The 23388-nt window shown below is 42.8% G+C and overlaps 1 protein-coding gene across 1 annotated transcript in view; it reads left to right on the forward strand.

The window, feature by feature from the left end:
- The window catches only part of USH2A (usherin), a 1018338-nt gene that overhangs the window by 647814 nt on the left and 347136 nt on the right, over window positions 1–23388 (forward strand). The window contains exons 44-46 of the mRNA XM_040347840.1: window positions 4281–4444; window positions 8616–8825; window positions 18323–18525. Of these exons, the coding sequence (XP_040203774.1) occupies window positions 4281–4444; window positions 8616–8825; window positions 18323–18525 (577 nt within the window). The remainder of the gene's footprint in view (window positions 1–4280; window positions 4445–8615; window positions 8826–18322; window positions 18526–23388) is intronic.

The following is a 23388-nucleotide window of genomic DNA, read 5'->3' on the forward strand; positions in this document are numbered from 1 at the left end:
TTTATAGCAGCTTTGTGTACATTGCGGCGTTGTGAAATGGAACATGTGAAATTTATCTTCTCTTCGGCTAAAAAGAAAAAAATATTTGGGTTTTGATGGCTTCTACTTTGACGGAAATCCTAAGAGCACCGCTACATGGGCGACATTTGATTGTGCGTAACCTAAAAATTGATGCTCCCAGGCTGCTTTGTTTATTATGCAAATGCTTACTACTAGTATTTAAAGTGCACCTGTCAATGCTAAAAGTTAGAAAGCCAGTATATCAGTAATTAATGAGGATCTGTACTGTGTTAAATAAGGCAAGAAGAGGGCGAAGTCTAGTCACCAGTTAGGATGAGGTTCAGGTTTGTTGCTACCATGGTTTCTAGAAGAATCCTGGTGGTTTGAAATCTCAATCCTAGTGAATTTATGTGCAGATATGCCCAGTAGAATTTTTTTAGTTTTTTTACCATAGTTTAGTACATGGCCTTTTATTCATGGGGGCTTTCTATAAGCCAACCCCCCTTAATAATAAAGGAAGCCGTTGTATTGTCACCGTTTTGGAAGCTGCTGTAGGGAAGGGTAATGTCTCATACACACGACCGGTTTTCCCATCAGGAAAACTGCCATGACAGCTTTTGGCCGGGAAAACCAGCCATGTGTATGCTCCATCGCAGTTTTCCCAACATGTTCTCTTTTTTCCTGCTGGGATTCCCGACGGTTTTTAAGCTGCCAGTTTACCTATGGGGAAAACCTGGGGTGGAGCATACACACGGCCGGGGATTCCCGACTAAAGCTCTGTGTAGGGGGAAAACCGATCATGTGTACAAGGCATAAGGAAAGCGAAATAACTGCACTTTAATTGAGATTGCTTTTGAGCAATCAACATCTTTGCTTTTTTATTTAACATTGTTATTTATTTATTTGTGATTAATTTGAGGTCAGTAGTCATATTTTTTTTTTTGCTGCAATAAATATATATGTATGTATGTATGTACAGGACTTTTTTTCAGGGGGAACTTGGGGGAACTCAAGACAGCTTTGTAACCCCCTGAACTCTGCACTCTGTATGTAATGCAATTCTGGAATTTAATGCCTCTTTAAAACCCTTCTACTGTTTGTGAAATCTGAACGGGTCATGGTAGAGTTCCTGCACCTATTTTCTGAGAAAAAAAGCTCTGTGTATGTATGTATGTATGTATGTATGTATATATATATATATATATATATATATATATATATATATACGGTATATATAAACCCTCCTAGTGCTGAGCCTGTGAACACAGGATCAGCACCATGGACAGCACTTACAAACATGCCTTTAAACTGTTGCCGACTGCCCCACATACATTTACTGTGGGGCGGAGGATCCTCTGGGCATAATCACGTACAGGTAGGTGATTCTGCACTTCCGCCGGGACTCGCCAATCATTCCCGATAGAGGCAGAACGGCAGTCTGCCTATGTAAACAAGGCAGATCGCTGTTCTGTTAGTAGGCAAGACACAGATTATGTGTTTCTGCTAAGCAAGAACATGGGGCCAGATTCACAGACTAAGTACGCCGGAGTATCTGCCGATACTCCGGCGTACATTCAAATTTGCCGCGTCGTATCTTAATTTGTAATTCACAAACAAGATACGACGGCATTTGGCTAAGATCCGACAGGCGTACGCCTTCGTATGCCTTCGGATCTTAGGATGCAATACTTCGGCCGCCGCTGGGTGGAGTTTGCGTTGTTTTCCAGCGTTGGGTATGCAAATAAGCTTTTACGGCGATCCACGAAGGTACTCGCGTTCGTTATGTCGTCGCTAGTCAGTTTTTCCCGTCGCAAACATAAGCCTGCTTTTTCATGGCTTACATTTAGACCAGCCATGTTAAAGTATGGCCGTCGTTCCCGCGTCGAATTTCAATTTTTTTTTTTGCGTAAGACGTCCGGGAATACGAAAGTACTTTACGCACGTCGCCGTTCAAAAAACACATCGGGGCGCCGTAATTTCGCGCAAAGCATGGCGGGAAATTTCCTAACGGAGCATGCGCAGAACGTTCGGCGCGGGAACGCGCCTAATTTAAATGGTACACGCCCCATTTGAATTAGGCGGGCTTGCGCCGGACGGCTTTACGTTACACCGCCGTAAGTTTACACGCAAGTGCTTGGTGAATCAGGCACTTGCACTGAAAACTTGCGGCGGTGTAACGTAAATATGATACGTTACGCCGCTGCCGCGGATCTCTGTGAATCTGGCCCATGGATCTCTGTCTTCCCACAGTTAAAGCACCCCCCCCAGCACAATTGGCAAGCACACCCTAGGTGTGTCACTCAAGTGTCACTTAGTTTCCGCTGCAATGTCACAGTACCACTATAAGTTGCTGATCACAGCCATTACAGGTAAAATAAATTAATACAAATTCCATAAAGAGATCCCATAGTTTGTAGACGCTATAACTTTTTTTTTTTTTACAAACAAGATGTAGCAGAATACATATTGGCCTAAAATTATGAATAAATTAGATTTTTTTACATTTTTTTATTGGATGTGTTTTTTTTAGCAGAAAGTAAATATATATATATATATATATATTTTTTTTTTTTTTTGTCAGACCTTTGTGGTGCCTAGTCAAGCCTAGTGGTGACCCCCAGAGTCAGGGAGAGCCGACATTCTAAGCATGGTGGGTGTAGTGCAAGATGGAAAGATGGGTGCCAATCTCTTTTAAAAAAGAAACAATTTAGTTTTTATTTCTCTTAACAGGAACAGGGTTAGGGAACAGGACACCCTCTTAGGCAAATGCAATAGCAACTTGGCAGACTCTACAGACAAAAATAGAACTAGGCAGACAGCAATACCGATAACAGGCTTTAAGCTGAATGCAGCAATCTGTATCTTGTAGCAACTGCTGTCTCCTATGGCAACAACTTCACTCGCAGTATCCTACTGTAGATCTTCAAGCTCAACTCACAGTATCCCACTGTAGATCCTCAAGCTTAGCTCCCAGCTACTTGCTGGACTTCTGAAGCTTCACTCACAGCTACCCGCTGTATTCTTCAAGCTTCACCCATGCTACCCGCTGGGTTCTTTGGACTCTCAGCTACCCACTGGATCCCTCAGGCTTGACTCACAGCCACCCGCTGTACTCATCTTCAAACTCTACTCACAGCTACCTGCTGTACTCCTGGATGAGTCTCTACTGAAGCTTTCCCACTTACTTTACCGTCCCCGGCTAGTGAACTGTCTGCTCTGGTACTCCTTCAGAACTCCATCCCTTTGACACCTGCCTCCGGCAACAACAGTGGTTGACCCTCTGGCAACTTCTTCTCCTATGCCTCCTGGCAACGATCAGGATCCCCTCGGGCTGAGCCTCTGCACACGTGGCTAGGCCCCAAGCTTCAGGCCTACACCTCTGCTGCTGCTCCACACGCACCCACCCAGGCCGCAGCCCAGGTGGAAAGAACCCCCGATCACCTGACTCCTTCCAAATAAATAGACTATACAAGCATGCTCAGCGGCCAAACAAAGCTCCTGCTGATTGGCTTAGACAACATATCTACTCATAACCTGAATTCACTGTAATCTATCATCCTAATGCCAAAGACAACAGTGCCACCTATTAACAGAAGAGAGCGACTACAATTAAATTTAAGCTTAGGAGAATAACCAGTTGATCAAATTATCCAGGCTAGTTACCACCTAGCACAAGTAAATTTACAGTGCAAAAAGAAAAAAACAGTGGTGATCAAATACCACCAGAAGAAAGCTTTATTTGTGGGAAAGAAAGGGGATACATTTTATTTGGGTACAGCGTCACACAACCTCACAATTGTCAGTTAAAGTAACACAGTGCCGTATCGCAAAAAATAGCCTGGTCATGAAGGGGGTAAACCTTTCGGAGCAAAAGTGGTTAAGCATCCACTGTTTTAAACTGTTTAGAAATGGTGAAGTCAGTCCTAAATTAGTTGTTCCAGGTCAAAAAACGCTCATGCCAGTGGGCATTGTTCTTCTGCGTTTGACATGCATTGGAAACAATTTTAAATCTAGTTCAGCAAAATCCCATTGACGTTAATAGAACAGTACAATGCCTTGTGTTGCGGTGCATTTTTTTTTTTTTTTGGACACAACAGGTTCTATTGAAGTGTGTTTGATCTTAAGGCAAAGCAGGTTTACCCTTTTGAAAGCAAAGCGCAACATGTACCGTAAGTTATTTTAAAATGTTGTCAACTTTACATTATATGCAAACTATCCTTTAGTGTCCATTTGTGCTTAGGGTAAACCTATTCTGAATGCAATCTTTTCTGAATTTTTAGGTACACGTCTTATGAATACAGGCTTATTGTACATAATGTGGTAGGATATGCGTTCGGATCTGACGTAATTGGGATGACCCTTCCTGGTCCTCCTATAAGGGGAAGTCATTTTACCACTCAGGCTGTTAACCATACCGCCATAGAAGCATCATGGAGCCAACCCAGTAAGTGTTCATACGTATGTATGTGTGTATGTATCCGTGTGAGTACTGGGGGTAATTTATTAAAGCAAAAAAACAAGAACAAGGATAAATGGAAATGATACACCTACATCACCAGCCCAAATGAGAATAGTGATCACTATCACTAGACCTATCTGATCTTATCTGATGTTTAAGGCCTCCTATTTTAGCGTGCACAATGAACATTCAGGCCCAGATTCTCAAAGGGCTTACGACGGCGCAACGCACGGTACGCCGTCGTAAGTCCTAATCTGGGCCGTCGTATCTATGCGACTGATTCTTAGAATCAGTTACGCATAGATATCCATTAGATCCGACAGGCGTAAGGCTCTTACGCTGTCGGATCTTAAATGCAATTTTTTTTTTTGCCGCTAGGTGTCGCCTCCGTCGTTTTCCCCGTTGAGTATGCAAATTAGCAAAATACGCGAATTCCCGAACGTACGCGCGGTCGACGCAGTGAATTTACGACGTTTACGTTAGATTTGCGCCGCGTAAAGTTGCCCCTGCTATATGAGGGGCAACCAATGTTAAGTATGGCGGTCGTTCCCGCGTCGAAATTTTTAAATTTACGTAGTTTGCGTAAGTCGTCCGTGAATGGGGCTGGACACCATTTACGTTCACGTCAAAACCAATGACGTCCTTGCGACGTCATTTGGAGCAATGCACCCTGGGATATTTTCCGGACGGCGCATGCGCAGTACGTTCGGCACGGGATTTGAAATAAAATAAATAAGTTACGGCGGCAGGTGTATCTTAAATCCGCTGCGCCCGGCGCAAAGGTACGTGGATCTGCCCCATGGATTTTAACTTGTGAGAAATAAATGTCAGAAATAGGCATGAAAGGGTTCAAATAGAAAGAAAATAGTCGTCTTCTGAGATTTGAATTTTGGATAGAACACAATAGAATAAAACAATTGAATATAATAAATATTTGAAAAGAATAGAATAGAAATAAAATAGAAAATAATTGAAAAAAATACAATAGAAAGAATATAGCTGTCTTCCGAAAATTCCAACTTCGATTAGAATAGAACCAGCTATTCTTCACAATGAATTCAATATTTTCTATTCCAATTTGATTCAAATAATTCAAATCCACTGGAAAAAAATTGAATCTGGTCGAAGACCAATACATGAAACTAAATTAAACACGTTTTGTTACGAATGCAACAAAACAAAATTAGTAACTTAACCAATCGATCCGAAATAAAACACATTTCTTCGTTCTGCACATGTCTACATGTCAGGCCCTGTACACACGTCCGAGGAACTCGACGTGCCAAACACATTGAGTTCCTCGTCGAGTTCAGTGTTGAAGCCGCCGAGGATCTCGGCGGGCCGACTTTCCTCATTGAACAACGAGGAAATAGAGAACATGTTCTCTATTTGGCCCGACGAGTTCCTCGTCAGGCTTCCTCGCTGAAAAGTGTACACACAACCGAGTTTCTCGCCAGAATCCAGCTCCGATCGGGTTTCTGGCTGAATTCTGCCGAGAAACTCGGTCGTGTGTACGGGGCCTAACACAATCACCCAACACTCATATTTTAGATATTGGATCTGGAAAGAACTAACTTTTATTTGTCCAATAATCTCTACACAAAAGTTGAAATTTCACATCATTCTGTACACACGGTCAGAATTTCCGCCAAGAAAAGTTCGATGTGAGCTTTTGAACGGAAATTCCGACCGTGTGTAGGCCCCATCTGACTTTTTCTGTTGGAATTTCCGCCAACAAATTTATTTAGAGCTGGTTCTCAAAATTTCCGACAAGAAAAGTTCAGCTCGGAAATTCCGATCGTCTGTATGCAATTCCGACGCACCAAAAACCTAGCATGCTCTGAATCAATTTGACGCATGCTCGGAATCATTGAACTTAATTTTTCTCGTCTCGTCGTAAGTGTTGCACGTCACCGAATTCTTGATGGTCGAAAGTTCAGATAACTTTTGTGTAACTGTGTGTATGCAAGCCTAGCTTTAGCAGAATTCCATCGGCAAAACCATCCAAGGTTTTTCTGATGGAAAATCCGATCGTGTGTACGGGGCATTAGAGATTTTTTTTATTATAAATAGACCTCTAATGCCCCGTACAGACGATCGGAAATTCCGACAAGAAAAGTTCAATGTGAGTTTTTGGTCGGAGATTCCGACCGTGTGTAGGCCCCATCAGACTTTTTGGGCTAGATTCAGATAGGTTAGCGGATCTTTAGATCCGCGTAACCTATCTGATTTACGATCCGCCGGCGCAAGTTTTTGAGGCAAGTGCTTTATTCAGAAAGCACTTGCCTCTAAAGTTGCGCCGGCGGATCGTAAATCCCCCGGCGGAATTCAAATTCCGCGGCTAGGGGGTGTGTAACATTTAAATCAGGCGCGTCCCCGTACCAATCGAACTGCGCATGCGCTGTCGGCTAAATTTCCCAGCGTGCATTGCTCCAAATGATGGCCATCCGTATTCGCGAACAACTTACGCAAACAACGTAAAAAATTCAAAATTCGACCCGAGAACGACGGCCATACTTAACATAGGATACGCCGCATATAGCAGGGGTAACTATCCGCCGGAAAAAAAAAAAGCGCCGGGCGGGCGTTCGTTTCTGAATTGGCAGAAATCCTCATTTGCATATTCGTTGCGTGTAAAAAATGAAACGCCACCTAGCGGCCGGCCTGGAATTGCAGCCTAAGATCCGACGGTGTAAGTCACTTACACCTGTCGGATCTTAGGGAGATCTATGCGGAACCTGATTCTATGAATCAGTCGCATAGATACGACGGACGGAACTCAGAGATACGACGCGTATCAGGAGATACGCCGTCGTATCTCTATCTGAATCCGGTCCACACTGGTTTTCCGACAGCAAAAATTTAAGAGCTGGTTCTTAAATTTTCCAGCGGAAAAGTTCTTGTCGGAAATTCCGATCGTCTGTATGCAATTCAGACGCACAAAAAAACACGCATTGCTCGGAATTTAAGTCGACGCATGCTCGGAATCATTGGACTTAATTTTTCTCGGCTCGTTGTAGTGTTGTACGTCATCGCGTTCTTGACGGTCGGAATTTTGTGTAACCGTGTGTATGCAAATTAAGTTTGAGACAAAATTCCGTCTGAAAAAAGATCCACGGTTTTATGTCGGAATTTCCGATCGTGTGTACGGGGCATAAGAATCTTAGTGACACGTATGCAATCCGCATGTGTTAGATGGGTATACAGCACATGACCGGAGGGGTTAGGCAGAATGTCGTCTTTTGTCAGGAGGCAGATTTGAGATTCCCCAGGGAAAATAATTGTTGCCTATGAAAATTGTAGTCTCAGGATAAATGGGTAGATTCAGGTAGGGGCGCGCTAATTTGCGGCGGCGTAGCCTAGCGTGTTTACACTACGCCGCCTTAAGTAAGAGAGGCAAATACATGATTCTGAAGGCACTTACCTCCTTACTTAGGGCGGCGTAGTGTAAACGCGGCGGGCGTAAGGGCGCCTAATTCAAATGGGTTGGAGGGGGGCGTGCTTAATGGAAATGAGGCTTGACCTCACGTTTTTGACGTTTCTTGGCTACTGCCCATGCGCCGGGCGCCTACATTTCCCATTGCGCATTGCGGCTAAGTACGCCGTACGGGCCTATTGATTTTGACGTGGACGTAAACAACGTAAATCCCGATTCATGGACGACTTACGCAAACGACGTAAAAATTTTGAATTTCGCGGCAGGAACGGCGGCCATACTTGACATTACTATTCCACTAGAGCCTAGCTCTAACTTTACGCGGTCTATCTCTTACGTAAACTGCGTAAAAGTACTGCGTCGGCCTGGCGTACGTTTGTGAATTGGCGTATCCCCTCATTTACATATTCTACGCCGACCGCAATGGAAGCGCCACCTAGTGGCCATCCAAAATATTGCAATCTAAGATAGGACGGCGCAAGCCGTCGTATCTTAGATATGTTTAAGCGTATCTCTGTTTGAGCATACGCTTAAACTTAGGTCGGCGTAGATTCTGAGTTAGGTCGACTTATCTACTGATAAGCTGGCCTAACTCTTTGTGAATCTACCTATATGTATTTATATAATAAATGGATGGAAACAACCTAGATAGTGATTACTGTAACCAATTGATGTGTTTCTGAAGGTTTGTTATAAGAAGTACATTCTCTTTCCTTCCAGCTGTACAAGATTTACAAGGTGATGTCGATCATTACACACTGATACTGAGCTCGCCCAGGTATAACAAGACGCTAACGTTCCCGGCAGATGTGAAGAACGTGGTAATTGGCGGCCTGTACCCGCACACTAAGCATCAGCTCTATCTGGAAGTCTCCAATGGACTCCATAGTATAAGCAGCGTCTGGGTGCACGTGACAACCCCGGACGGAGGTTCGTACCGACAACCACTTTACCAGCTCTGAGAACTAAATGGATTGATTTTGCAAGGTTGAAATCAGTCAGCCTTGGATTTTTAAAATGCCTTTTCATTAAATGAGAGAGAGGGGAAAAAAGGTTTAAATGGTCTAAAATGTATCGTTGACTTGAGAAGGAAGATCAATAAGAGGCCCACAGAGACAAGAGCATACCGCTATAATCGGGAATATTAGCCTTATCTGAACTCGCTCTCCCGTGTCATGCTGAGGCCTGTTTATAGAGAGGTGCAAGAAAAATTCCAAAGCTTTTCACTCATTCTTTTTAATTTCATGATACTGTACATATGTGTGTGTATATATATATATATATATATATATATAGATAGATAGATATGGATGAATATACAGTATGTATAAACAGTTTTACATATAATTTACATATATATCTATATAGATATATATACTGTATATGTGTGTATATATATATATATATATATATATATATATATATATATATATATATATATATATATATATATATATATATATATATATATATATTTATATCTATATATAGACATATCATACAGTATATCTAGATATCTCTCTCTCTCTATATATATATATATAGATATAGATATAGATATATATATAGATATATAGATATATCTATCTATCTATCTATAGATAGATCTAAATATAGATAGCTGTAGATATCTATATGTAGATATATAAAATATAGTATTTCATATACATGGGGGTAGATCCACGTACAGCGGCGCACAAAATCCGCGCCGTAAGTTACGTCGGCGTAGTGTATCTTTGGCGGCGTAATGGTGCGGCATTCAAATCTCTGTTATGGGGGCGTGTTTTATGCAAATACGTCGTGACCCGACGTAAACAACGTTTTTTTTTCCTGCGCATGCGCCGTCCGTGGGGGTATCCCAGTGCGCATGCTCGAAATGAACCCGGAACAACGCAATGCTTCCGACGGTGATGTCATTCTACGCAAATCCCTATTCGCGAACGACTTACGCAAACAACGTAAACATTTCAAATTTCTACCCGGGAACGACGGCCATACTTAACATTGAGTACGCCTCATAACAGTAGCTTTAACTATACGCCGGAAAAAGCCGAACGCAAACAACGTAAAACGCTAATTTGCATACTCTACGCGGAAATTCAACGGGAACGCCACCTAGCGGCCGCTGAAAAATTGCATCTTAGATCCGACGGCGTACTAAGACGTATGCCTGTTGGATCCATCCGAGATGCCGTTGTATCTTGTTTTGTGGATACAAAACAAAGATACGATGCGCAAAATTTAAAATTACGCGGCGTATCAAGAGATACGCCGGCGTAATTATTTTGTGGATCTACCCCTATATCTATATGTACACTATTTTACCAAAAGTATTGGGATGCCTGCCTTTACACACACATGAACTTTAAGGGCATCCCAGTCTTAGTCTGTAGGGTTCAATATTGAGTTGGCCCATCCTTTGCAGCTATAACAGTTTCAGCTCTTCTGGGAAGGCTGTCCACAAGGTATAGGAGTGTGTCTATTGGAATGTTTCCTTCATTCACTCAGCGGAGACTGATGCATTTAGAAATGTTCTCCAAATGTGAGTAAAAGCATGTTTCGCAGTGCCAGTGTGAATGAAAACTAAATCTGCAGGCCCAATATGGGATCTACCACTTACCCATGATTATGAGCAAACAAAAATCATGGCCACATCACAATGTTTTTTCCTTAAGAGGGGCTTTAGTTTTCTCAAAAAATCCAGGGATCCAGCGCTGATACTTCAGCCGATACTTTAATTGGCTTTGGGTCTTTAACTAAGGGAAACCTTGCGGCCTCACAGCCTGTTTCCCACTGTGCATGCGTGAGTCTCTTTGTGCTTTGTGAATGGTCCCGCAGTCTTCTTTGACTTGTAATGTGTCCCAGAAGGCTGCAGGTGAAGGGGGAATCAACTTGCACTCACCACAGTGATTCTGGCAGTAGTGGAAGTAGGTATTTTCCAAAACCAGGTACTCATTACCCCCCCTGTGCTACATTTGGGGGGGAGTGGAATTTCCCCCTTTGGGTGAAGTTCTGCTTTATTTTAAACCTATTGGGCCAGATTCACAGAAGAAGTACGCCGGAGTATCTGCTGATACTCCGGCGTACTTTTAAATTTGCCGCATCGTATCTTTATTTGTAATTCACAAACAAGATACGATGGCATTTGGCTAAGATTCGACAGGCGTACGCCTTCGTACGCCTTCGGATCTTAGGATGCAATACTTCGGCCGCCGCTGGGTGGAGTTCGCGTCGTTTTCCAGCGTCGGGTATGCAAATTAGCTTTAACGGCGATCCACGAAGGTACGGGCGTTCGTTACGTCGTCGCTAGACGGTTTTTCCCGTTGCAAAGATAAGCCTGCTTTTTCATGGCTTACATTTAGACCAGCCATGTTAAAGTATGGCCGTTGTTCCCGCGTCGAATTTCAATTTTTTATTTTTTTTTTCGTAAGAGGTCCGGGAATACGAAACGACGTAACGCACGTCGCCGTTCAAAACATTACGTCCGGGCGACGTCATTTTGTGTAAAGCACGGCGGGAAATTTTCACACGGAGCATGCGCAGAACGCCCCATTTGAATTAGGCGGGCTTGCGCCGGACGGCTTTACGCTACACCGCCGTAAGTTTACACGCAAGTGCTTGGTGAATCAGGCACTTGCGCTGAAAACTTGTGGCGGTGTAACTTAAAGACGATACGTTACGCCGCCGCGATTATTTATGAATTTGGCCCATTGACACTACTGCAGGGCCATTTTTGTAAGACTTCTCCCCTGACCATGAAACACAAACAGCAGTAAAATCATATTTTGTCTGTAAAGTAAGGAAGAGTTTGTATGCCTGTTGGCTTTTCACCATTGTCTCCAAACTTTCTACCCCGGCAACAGATAATCACTGGAACAGAAATTGATGGGGCATTGTCCTAGTGGGGACACTGACAGGAATAAATAGGGAAGGGACGGCATTTGAAAGGTGTCCAGTTGGGTAAAATAAGACCATGGAGTAGGGAAAGCTCTACAGGATTGCACTGGAAAAATAGCCACTTCAGAAGAGAGTCATCTCAGCAAAATTAACAGTTAGATCATTCATGGGTCCATGTGAAAAGTTGAAGGCACGTAGACTTTAGTCCATAGAGTCCAGGTTCTACGAAATCCCGACATGGTGTGGTTGATTTACTAATACTGGAGAGGGCAACATCAGCTCTGCATAGTTCCCAGCTTCAAAACTTAAACTCAGGACCCGGCATTCACTATATCTGGTCCCCCACAGTACACAGAACACGGAAATGCAAAAGTTAATAAATATAAACTGCTAAATACCTTTTTTCATCAGCAGTATACAGCAGTCTTCTTACTTCTATCAGTGTCTGGTTAAAGCTTGTAGGAGGAGTTTTCATTCTTCTCTTGCTGTCCTATGAGGCTGCAGGGCCCCTGACGTTCAGTCTGGACAGTGCTGATTGACCCTGTGCTGATCACATGCATTCTCCAAGAAAAAAAATGCACACCAAATTGAGCACGTGCAGCTTGTCCCCTAGGCTGTGTTCTATCAGGAGATGGTTTGGGGACCGTGGAAGAAGGGGCGGGTCAGCCTTTTTTGCACAATGCAGAGGATTATCCCCTTAGGTTCCACAGAGAGTATAACAAGCATGTTTTACCGCATATACAGACTGATTTTACTGTTGTGTGTTTACTGTAGTAACACTTTAATAGAACATGCTGAAGTTGAGCTGCGGTGGCTCAACGCGATTGGCACTGCGCTGACAAGCCATTCACCTCTGCAGCTAGGGGTTCGGTTCCCGGTCTCGGCTACATGTGAATTGAGTTTGGTGGTCTCAGCCCGGCTCCCGGTGGGTGTGCTATGCGAGGTAAGCCTGTGTTTAGTACCCCCTCCCACAAAAACCACCACACATGCACTCAAAATTGGGTTAACATGCACGCACGTTAACCCAACGCACGCACGCACGTTGACCACGCGGTCTCTAAAAAGAGAGGTGAAGGACTAACAGGGCTGGTTGAGCGGGGTAGATCCTCTCACTCCCTTATAGGGAGTCCCTCTGGAGTCCCTCTGCTTCAAAGCGGAGCAGGTAGGGCGGGCTGTGTGGGAGGACCCCCTCACACACCCACCATTGTCACCCGGGGCATGGAGAAAGGTGGCAGATTGCCTCTTGGGGAGGCCTGCCTACTCCCAACTCCTACAGTCCGGCTCCTCTCTCGAGTACACGCACAAAATACACTTTAAAAAAAAAAAAAACATGCTGAAGTTAGAAGCTGATTGGCTGCCATGCACAAATTAACCAGATTTTGCACTCTCCAGTTTTAGTAATTAAACCTCAGTGTTGTTCTATATGTTTCCCATAAAATATATCCTTAGAAACCAGGGGTTTTAACCTCCACAAAGGGTATTGCTGGAGACTTCTACACCCAGTCTAATTTTTAATCCATATTTGAATATATGCCTTAAAGGTTGAAATTGGTTCTACCAGCGATATTGTCAATTATTGAAGATATTGGGCACTCAGGTCAATTTGCTTATCTCCCACTGTAATTTATTTTTACCGCCCCTTTAAATCTAAACACATATTGCAAAGTCTATCTCATTTTTTGACTTTATAAAAACTCATTATAAACACTATCATATCATTACCTCCCAAGCAAGTGTTCCAGGTCATTAAAATCCTCTTAAAGGAAGGCCTTTCATTTCCACCTTGATACTAAAGGTTACCACCTTCTTTTTTTTTTTTGTTTATTAAAAAAGAAAAAAAAGAAATAATATATTACCCAGTGACAAGATGGGGCAATATTTTTGCATAGCTATTCCCGCCATCCCTGAATAACGGTGTAGTTAAGGCAAGGGAAATTTTATTTCTAAATTAGATGGTGATATTAACTACTGTGTGATAATCAACATTCTAGATCATTTACCTAACGATAATGCCACGCTATTGCTTGATGTAATTTACAGGGTGATCTCTATAATGTTCTTTAGGTCAAACGCAATTCCACTCCGCCATTATAAAGATGGAGCTATTACCCATGCAAACTTAATTTCAATTGGGCTGAACTTTATCAATAAAGGAACTGCTGGTTATAGTGGAAGTACAGGCAAATTAAAAAAAATGTTTTATTCTATCTTATATGATCAGTGAAATATTGCTATATGTGTTTTTAAAGAGCAACTGTAGTTAAAAATAAAAGGGGCATTTGTTTCACATTAAAGCGGACCTTTTAGTCAGGGGCACAAATATAAATCATGAGGCACCGTAGCAAAATTTAGACAAAGAAGAATTGAACAAGAATTGTAGTAGCAATAATAATAATAATAATAATGACCATCACAATAGCTTTAAAATACGGTATATATTAACAGCATTATTACTCTAATTATCATTAACCCTAAAAATCAATAGCAATGCAAATAAAGTGATAACTATACACAATAACAAGAGTATAAATAGTAAATATAAAGTGATGCTAGTGTCTTTAAATTGATATAACGTAATAACCCTTTAACAATCCATGTCATTGAATTGATGTACGTTAAAAAGCCGATGTCTTAAAGTGTAACTCAAGGCAAAAAAAATAAAAAAATCTTTAATTTTGGATAGTGGAAAGGACAACAATTAGACTCAACGGACTTTAAAGGCACCCACACAATAATATATGAAAAACAAACATAATTAATACCATATAATGACCTTATGCCAATCCATATCATTAAATTGATTTACAATTCATTAACCACTTCAGCCCCGGACCATTTTGCTGGTCAATGGTCAATGCCCGGGCCACTTTTTTGCGATTCGGCACTGCGTCGCTTTAACTGACAATTGCGCGGTCATGCGACGTGGCTCCCAAATAAAATTGGTGTCCTTTTTTTCCCACAAATAGAGCTTTATTTTGGTGGTATTTGATCACCTCTGCGTTTTTTATTTTTTGCGCTATAAACAAAAATATAGCGCCAATTTTGAAAAAAAATAATATTTTTTACTTTTTGCTATAATAAATATCCCCCAAAAATATAACACAATACGATATTTTGCAGCCTGAGGAAGACTGCCTTAGGCATGCGGGGTTAATTTTAGTGCTGGCCAGGATGACACTAGATTCTGGTGTCTTATTGAAAATGTCACAGGGGATACAGGGTCAATGTCAACAGCAACTCCTGGAATTCCTAATGCTGCAGTATTAGATTTGTGCTATCTTCATATGCACATGGATTTTCTGTGTTTAAAATTCCTAATGAGCCCCCTTTCTACCCTCAGGCCCCATAACAGCCTTGTGTACTGCTGTGGTTTTTGTTATACCACTGCTTTTTGTTACTTTACAAGTTTTCACAAATACATTCCTCATGTCACTATATACTGTACAATACAGTATCATATTTTTAAGTCAATCTTTTCTCATTAAAAAGCCATCTTTAAAGTGGATGTAAACCCAAAAAATGTTGTTTTTGTTTTTGATGTCACAATGTAGAGTATAAGATTCCCTATCATATGTGCCCAGTCTTGCCACACAGAGTTAATCCAGCGCTGAGCAATCCTCTTTTAATGTTCAGTGAAAATTAACAGAATTCCAGATAAAAACTTGCCAAATTATAAAGTCCGTTTCTCTGTTCTTGCTTTGTTTTACAGGTTATTTACATATCCTGGTAATATACAATGAACTTTGGATCACCTCATATTATGATAAACATAACATAACATATGATAAACATGTCCAAGCTCTAGATATGTAAATAACCTGTAACACAAAGCAAGAACAGAGAAACGGCTTTATAATTTGGCATGTTTTTATCTGGAATTCTGTTAATTTTCACTGAACATTAAAAGAGGATTGCTCAGCGCTGGATTAACTCTGTGTGGCAAGACTGGGCACAGATGATAGGGAATCTTATACTTTACATTGTGACATCAAAAAAAAAAATGTTTTGGGTTTACATCCACTTTAAGCTCCAGTCAGGGACTTTGCTTAGATGATGTCATCAGTCTGTTGCAGACATGAAGAAACATTTCCTCTGTCTCCTCTACCTCAGTGCATAGCTCCCAACTGTCCCTGATTTCGAGCAATGTACCTCTGTCCCTTATTCCTCCTCATTTGTCCCTCATTTTGGTCTGATCTATGGAGTTGTATATAAAATGCAGTTTTTATCTATCAAAAAGTGTTTTCCAGCACTAAACCTTTCATCTGATATCTAAACTGCTGCATTTGTAAATTCCAAAAACCAATATAAAGGAATAGCAGTGGTAAAACAAGCACTTGTGGGTTCAACCAATCTTGTTTTTTTGTACAACTCTCCTTTAAGTGGGTGTGGCAAATGGGTGTGTCCTATGCCTGCATGCTTTTGCTGATAGGTGTGCCTCATTCCCATCTCAGAAAGTTGGGAGGTATGTCAGTGGTCAAACTGAAACAGTGTAACTTTGTAGCTAGTTAGAGGACGCAGTAGGCAGTGGTGTGCACCCCCTAATTTAAATAAGACAAACGCCTTCCTGTCAAGGCCACACCCCTTGCTGTTTAAGACCTGCCCTGAAAATTTCGAGTGGGGACACTAGTTCTGAGGGCCTGGGAGGGGGGGCAACGGAGTCCCTTAATTTGCATAGATTTACTCTCACTTCCTGTTTGGCTATGGGGCAGGAAGTAAAGGGAAATCTCTGCAATGGGACAAAGATGGTAAAAAATAAACTGACAGAGGCTATAACTCTCCCTTACTCTATCCAAAATGAAAAAGTGTTGCTTATAGTTCTACTCTAAGCACAAATTTCTGATAATTTTATGGAGAGGATTAAGAAGATATAACCATGCCAATGGTGCAACAGAAAACATATAGCACAGTGAGGAAGGTTTGTGGTCCAGGATGATAGGACAGTTAAAATTAGAAGCACATTAACAGTGTAGCGCAAGCCGGCGGGGACTCTTTCCGTGCTGCCCACCTGCAAAGTGCTGCCCTAGGCCTGGGCCTTGTTGGCCTAGGACAGGATACAGTGTTGGCAGTAGTGGCTCATCTGTGTCACATGTTGGTGAACACAGCCAAGAACTACAAGCACCAGGATTTATAGGTCTGTGTCATCTCTGAGGGCCAGATCCACATACATGTAGATCGGCGCAGCGTATCAGAAATACACTACGCCGCCGTACCTTACCTGGCGTATATTTGAATCCTCAGCGAGTTTGCGCCGTAAGTTACGGCGGTGTAGTGTATTTCTGGCGGCGGATTTCAAATTGGGCGGGTTGGGGGTTTCATTTAAATGAAGCGCGTCCCCGCGCCGAATGAACTGTGCATGCGTCGTCCCGAAATTTCCCGACGTGCATTGCGCTAAATGACATCGCTAGGACATCATTTTTTTAACTTAGACGTGAGTTACCTCCATCCCTATTCACGGACGACTTACGCAAAAAAAAAAAAATTCAAATTTCGACGCGGGAACGATGGCCATACTTAACATGGCAAATCTAGCTATACGCCGAAAAATACCAGCTTTAACTATACGCCGTAAAAAGCCGACTACAGACGACGTTAGAAAATGCGACGGCCGCACGTACGTTCGTGGATCGTCGTAAATCGCAAATTTGCATACCCGACGCGGAAAACGACACGAACGCCACCCAGCGGACGCCAAAGAATTGCATCATAGATCCGAAGGCGTACGAAGACATACACCTGTCGGATCTAACCCAGATGCCGTCGTATCTTGTTTTGAGGATTCAAAACAACGATACAACGCGGGAAATTTGAAAGTACACCGGCGTATCAGTAGATACGCTGACGTACTTCGTCTGTGGATCTGGCCCTGAGCCTGCTTATCAGTCAGGAGGTGCATGCTGATCCTGGATGATGCTCAAGATGGTTCTGTCATAATCCATCATGGGGGACAGCTTGGGATTAAAGGTTAGTATTGCACGAAAAGCTGCATCTTTATTTTTATTGTTTAAAAGAGTTTAAGCTATATGAGAGAATGTGGCAAATTTTATTAAAATATTTTTTTGAGTGAGTATTAATATATTTTTTTTAAGGTTTTTTTTTCGTGTATTGTTTGTTATTATATTTATATTGGGGCATCCATATGTCCCTAGTACAATTATAGAGTTTGCTCCCTCATTAGCAGGACATTAGAGTGATAGAACAGCACCGTTCCCCTCTCTCTCAATACCGTAGAGCCTTTAGGTCAGGTCTGACTTGTTGTACTATTCCACTGGTCAAACATTACAGCAGGTCAGCGCAGTGTGTGTAATAGAAAACATTTTTACCAATAGCTCTCGCAGTTTCTTACTGAGAACATAATAGGCCAATTTAAACATCAGCGCTGGCTGTGACTGCTTCATTGCAAAACAGCAAAGAGCGCTTTCTTTCGTTTCTTTCTTTTTTTTTTTTTTTTTTCATAATGCTTATCCGATTTGGTTAAAGAAGGTCTTTCACGCAGACAGCAGGAGTACTCTGTGTTTTTGCATTAATTCTAGTGCCTGAAGGCATGCTCCCTCCAGAGGTTGTGGCAATCAACAGTACAGCTGTACAAATCATCTGGACACCCCCTTTAAATCCAAATGGCATTGTCACAGAATATTCCATCTATGTGAATGATAAAGCCTACAGGACGGACAAGAATACACCCCATCCTTTCATAGTGGACAATCTGGCTCCATATATCGTCTACGCCATACAGGTTTGTTTATAATGTTTAATATGTTCTCCTCTACATGTTATATATACTGTATATGAATTTGTACCATACATATTTTTTGTATTTATATATATTTATACATATACTGTGTATATATATATATATATATATATATATATATATATATATATATATATATAGGCCCAGATTCACAAAGACTTACGACGGTGTATCTCCAGATACGCCGTCGTAAGTCCGAATGGCCGCCGTCGTATCTATGCGCCTGATTCATAGAATCAGTTACGCATAGATTTGGCCAAGATACGAGCGGCGTAAGTCTCCTACGCCGTCGTATCTTGGGTTGCAATAATTACGCTGGCCGCTAGGTGGCGCTTCCTTGATTTCCGCATCGAATATGTAAATGAGCAAGATACGCCGATTCACGAACGTACGTACGCCCGTCGCAATTAGTTACGCCGTTTACGTAAGACATACGCCGACGTAAAGATAAAGCTGGTCTCTAGGTGGCACAGCCCATGCAAAGTATGGACGTCGGAACAAGCGTATCTTTTTACGTCGTTTGCGTAAGTCGTACGCGAATAGGGCTATGCGTAAGTTACGTTCACGTCACAGGCATTGAGCCGACGTATCTTTGGGCATAAATACGACGTGATACTGAGCATGCGCGCGCATGCGCCGTTCGTTCGGCCATGCATCTACATGGGGTCAAGCCTCATTTAAATACAACACGCCCCCTACCAGCCTACTTTGAATTACGCGCGCTTACGCCGGCCCATTTACGCTACGCCGCTGTAACTTAGGACGCAAGTGCTTTGTGAATACAGCACTTGGCCCTCTAAGTTGCGGCGGTGTAGCATAAATACGATACGCTACGTCTGCGCAACGTAGAACGGCCGTACGTGAATCTAGGCCTTAGTGTGTAAATATATATATATATATATACTGTATATATATATATATATATGCCCAGATTCACATACATTGGCGCATATTTATGCCGGCGTAGCGTATCCCTTTTAGGCTACGCCGGCGTAGCGCAGAGCGGCAAGCACAGTATTCACAAAGCACTCGCTCCCACTCACTGTCAAATCTACGCTGAGTTTCCTCGGCGTAAGCCAGCGTAGGTGGAAGTGGGCGTGAGCCATGCTAATGAGGCGTGACCCCATGCTAATGATGGGCCGAGTGACAGACAAGTACTTAAAATGAACGGCGCATGCGCCGTCCCGTGGATGCAACCCAGTGCGCATGCTCAGAATCACGTTGAAACTCCCTAAGATACAACGGATCACTGCCTACGACGTGAACGTAACCTACGCCCAGCCCTATTCACGTACTACTACGTAAACGACGTAAAATACGACGGCTGCTCCCTGGTTCATACCTTTGCATGAGTTGCGCCTCATAGATGGGGATTAACTATACGACGGACGTAAGCCTTACGCAAACCGCGTATAGTATGCGCCGGGCGCAACTACGTTCGTGAATCGACGTATATCCCTCATTTGCAAATATACGCCCACGATACGCCGCCGTAGGAAAGTTACGTTGGCCGGATAAAGCCTATTTTCAGGCGTATCTAGTTCTGTGGGCACGGCGCATAGATACGATGGCGCACATTTACACTTACGTGGCGAGATACGTCGGCGTAAGTGCTTTGTGAATCCGGGCCCTGGTGTGTGTGTGTGTATAGATAGATAGATAGATAGATAGATAGATAGATAGATAGATAGATAGATAGATAGATAGATAGATAGATAGATAGATACAGTATCTCACACAAGTACACCACTCACATTTTTGTAAATATTTTATTCTATCTTTTCATGTGACAACACTGAAGAAATGACACTTTGCTACAATGTAAAGTAGTGAGTGTACAGATTGTATAACAGTGTCAACTTGCTGTCCCCTCAAAATAACTCAACACACAGCCATTAATGTCTTAACCGCTGGCAACAAGAGTGAGTGCACCCCTAAGTGAAAACTGTGGAGGGGGGGGTGGCAATCAGCCACCCCCCCTCCTGCCGGTGTCATGTGACTCATTTGTTTTACAAGGTCTCGGGTGTGAATGGGGAGTAGGTGTGTTAAATTCGGTGTTATCGCTCTCGCTCTCTCATACTGGCCACTGGAAGTTCAACATGGCACCTCATGGCAAAGAACTCTCTGAGGGTTTGAAAAAAAAAGAATTGTTGTGCTACATAAAGATGGTCTAGGCCAGGGATCCTCAAACTACGGCCCTCCAGCTGTTGCGGAACTACACATCCAATGAGGCATTGTAAAACTCTGACATTCACAGACAGGTAAGAGAGCTGTCGCTCCAGGTGAGCTCACTATGGTAATTGATGTCCACTCAGAAGCAGATGGGTGCTGGCAATGCACAGGATGTGCAAAAACAATAAGGATATGGACAGCCGCACTCCAGTAACTTGAAAAAGACGTGCCCTTTATTGGGTACAGGAAAAAATGCATTACAGGTATCAGCACACAGTGGGATAAACTACTGACGCGTTTCGCATTGAGTGTCAATGCTTAATCATAGCTATGATGATTAAGCATTGACACTCAATGCGAAACGTGTCAGTGTTTATCCCACTGTGTGCTGATACCTGTAGTGCATTTTTTCCTGTACCTAATAAAGGGCATGTCTTTTTCAAGTTACTGGAGTGCGGCTCTGACATTCACAGACATGACTAGGGCATGATGGGAATTGAAGTTCCTGAACAACTGGAGGGCCGTAGTTTGAAGACCCCTGGTCTAGGCTATAAAAAGATTGCCAAGACCCTGAAACTGAGCTGCAGCAAGGTGGCCAAGACCATACAGCGGTATAACAGGACAGGTTCCACTCAGAACAGGCCTTGCCATGGTCGACCAAATAAGTTGAGTGCACATGCTCAGCGTCATATCCAGAGGTTGTCTTTGGGAAATAGACGTATGAGTGCTGCCAGCATTGCTGCAGAGGCTAAAGAGGTGGGGGGTCCACTTGTCAGTGCTCACCATATGCCTCACACTGCATCAAATTGGTCTGCATCGCTGTCATCCCAGAAGGAAGCCTCTTCTAAAGATGATGCACAAGTAAGCCTACAAAGGACATTGACATTGAGGAGTACAAAGAAAAGTGTGGCTTGCCTACAGTCAAGCATGGTGTGGGAATGTCATGGTCTGGGGCTGCATAAGTGCTGCTGGCACTCGGGAGCTACAGTTCATTGAAGCAGAGCATGATCCACACTCTTCGGAGACTGGGCTGCTGGGCAGTATTTCAATAGGATAACGACCCCAAACACACCTCCAAGACGATTACTGCCTTGCTAAAGAAGCTGAGGGTAAAGGTGATGGACTGGCCAAGCATGTCTCCAGAACTAAACCCTATTGAGCATCTGTGGGGCATCCTTAAACAGAAGGTGGAGGAGCGCAAGGTCTCTAACATCCACCAGCTCTGTGATGTCGTCATGGAGGAGTGGAAGAGGACTCCAGTGGCAACCTGTAAAGCTCTGGTTAAGTCAGTGCTGGAAAGTAACGGTGGCCACACAAAATATTAACACTTTGGGCCCAAATTGGACATTTTCACTTTTCATTTTGTATTCACTTTTGTTGCCAGCGGTTTAGACATTAATGGCTGTGTGTTGAGTTATTTTGAGGGGACAGCAAATGTACACTGTTATACAAGCTGTACACTCACTACTTTACATTGTATCAAAGTGTCATTTCTTTAGTGTTGTCACATGAAAACATATACACACACAGTATCTCACAAAAGTGAGTACACCCCTCACATTTTTGTAAATCTTTCATTATATGTTGATGTGTGTGTGATGAAACCAAAGTTTAAAGTTTACATACTGCATGCTGTTTTATTCATGGTATGGGTATCAGACGTGTGAGAAATTGTCTGACCATATGAATAAATGATTAAGAAACATGGAGAGAAGCCAAGTCTGTAAAGCAGTTAAGTGGTCAGCATTCTTGTCTTGCTCACTGGGCTCCTTGGCTTGATAACCATCAAGGACACTGTATGCATGAACGTTGTGTGTCCGGCATGCATTTCCACTCGCAGACAGACTCACATACTGGTAGGTTATTGGGCTGTACTCACAATGAGTTTGCAGGGCATTTAGGAGGGGCACTAGGCTGTTATGGAGAAAATAAACCAATGTAAATGATGCAGTATTCTTTGTAATGGGGATGGACAAGTGTCTGAGTACTGCTATAAATAAGTCAAAACATCTACTGCACGAGAGCAGCCATTAAAAAAGTTGAACTAAAGCTTCTCTGAAAACATTGGCCCGGATTCAGGTAACACTTACGCTGACGTATCTTGAGATACGCCGCGTAAGTGTACAGATGTATCGTATCTATGCGTCTGATTCTTAATGCAAGATACGCCTGTAATGTGGCTTCATCCGACCAACGTAAGTTTCCTACGCCGTCGTATCTTGGGCGCATATTTACGCTGGCCACAAGGGGCTCTTCCTTTGATTTACGCATCGAATATGTAAATGACCTAGATACGCCGATTCACGAACGTACTTGCGCCCGTCGCAGTAAGCTACGTCGTTTACGTAAGGCGTACGTCCGGTGTAAAGTTAAGCCTCATAAAGCAGGTGTAAGTCAGGTTAAGGTATGGACCAGGGAACAGCCATCGTATTTTACGTCGTTTACATAGTAGTACGTGAATGGGGCTGGGCATAGGTTACGTTCACGTCGTAGGCATTGAGCCGTCGTATCTTAGGGAGTATATTCGACGTGATTCTGAGCATGCGCACGCATGTGCCGTTCGTTCAGCCCATCATTTGCATGGGGTCACACTTCATTTCAATGGATCACGCCCACCTTCCACCTACTTTGAATTAGGCTGGCTTACGCTGATGAATTTACATTATGCCGGCG

The sequence above is a fragment of the Rana temporaria genome, chromosome 4 (genome assembly GCF_905171775.1).
Source record: "Rana temporaria chromosome 4, aRanTem1.1, whole genome shotgun sequence".
In the NCBI taxonomy this organism is placed as follows: Eukaryota; Metazoa; Chordata; class Amphibia; order Anura; family Ranidae; genus Rana; species Rana temporaria.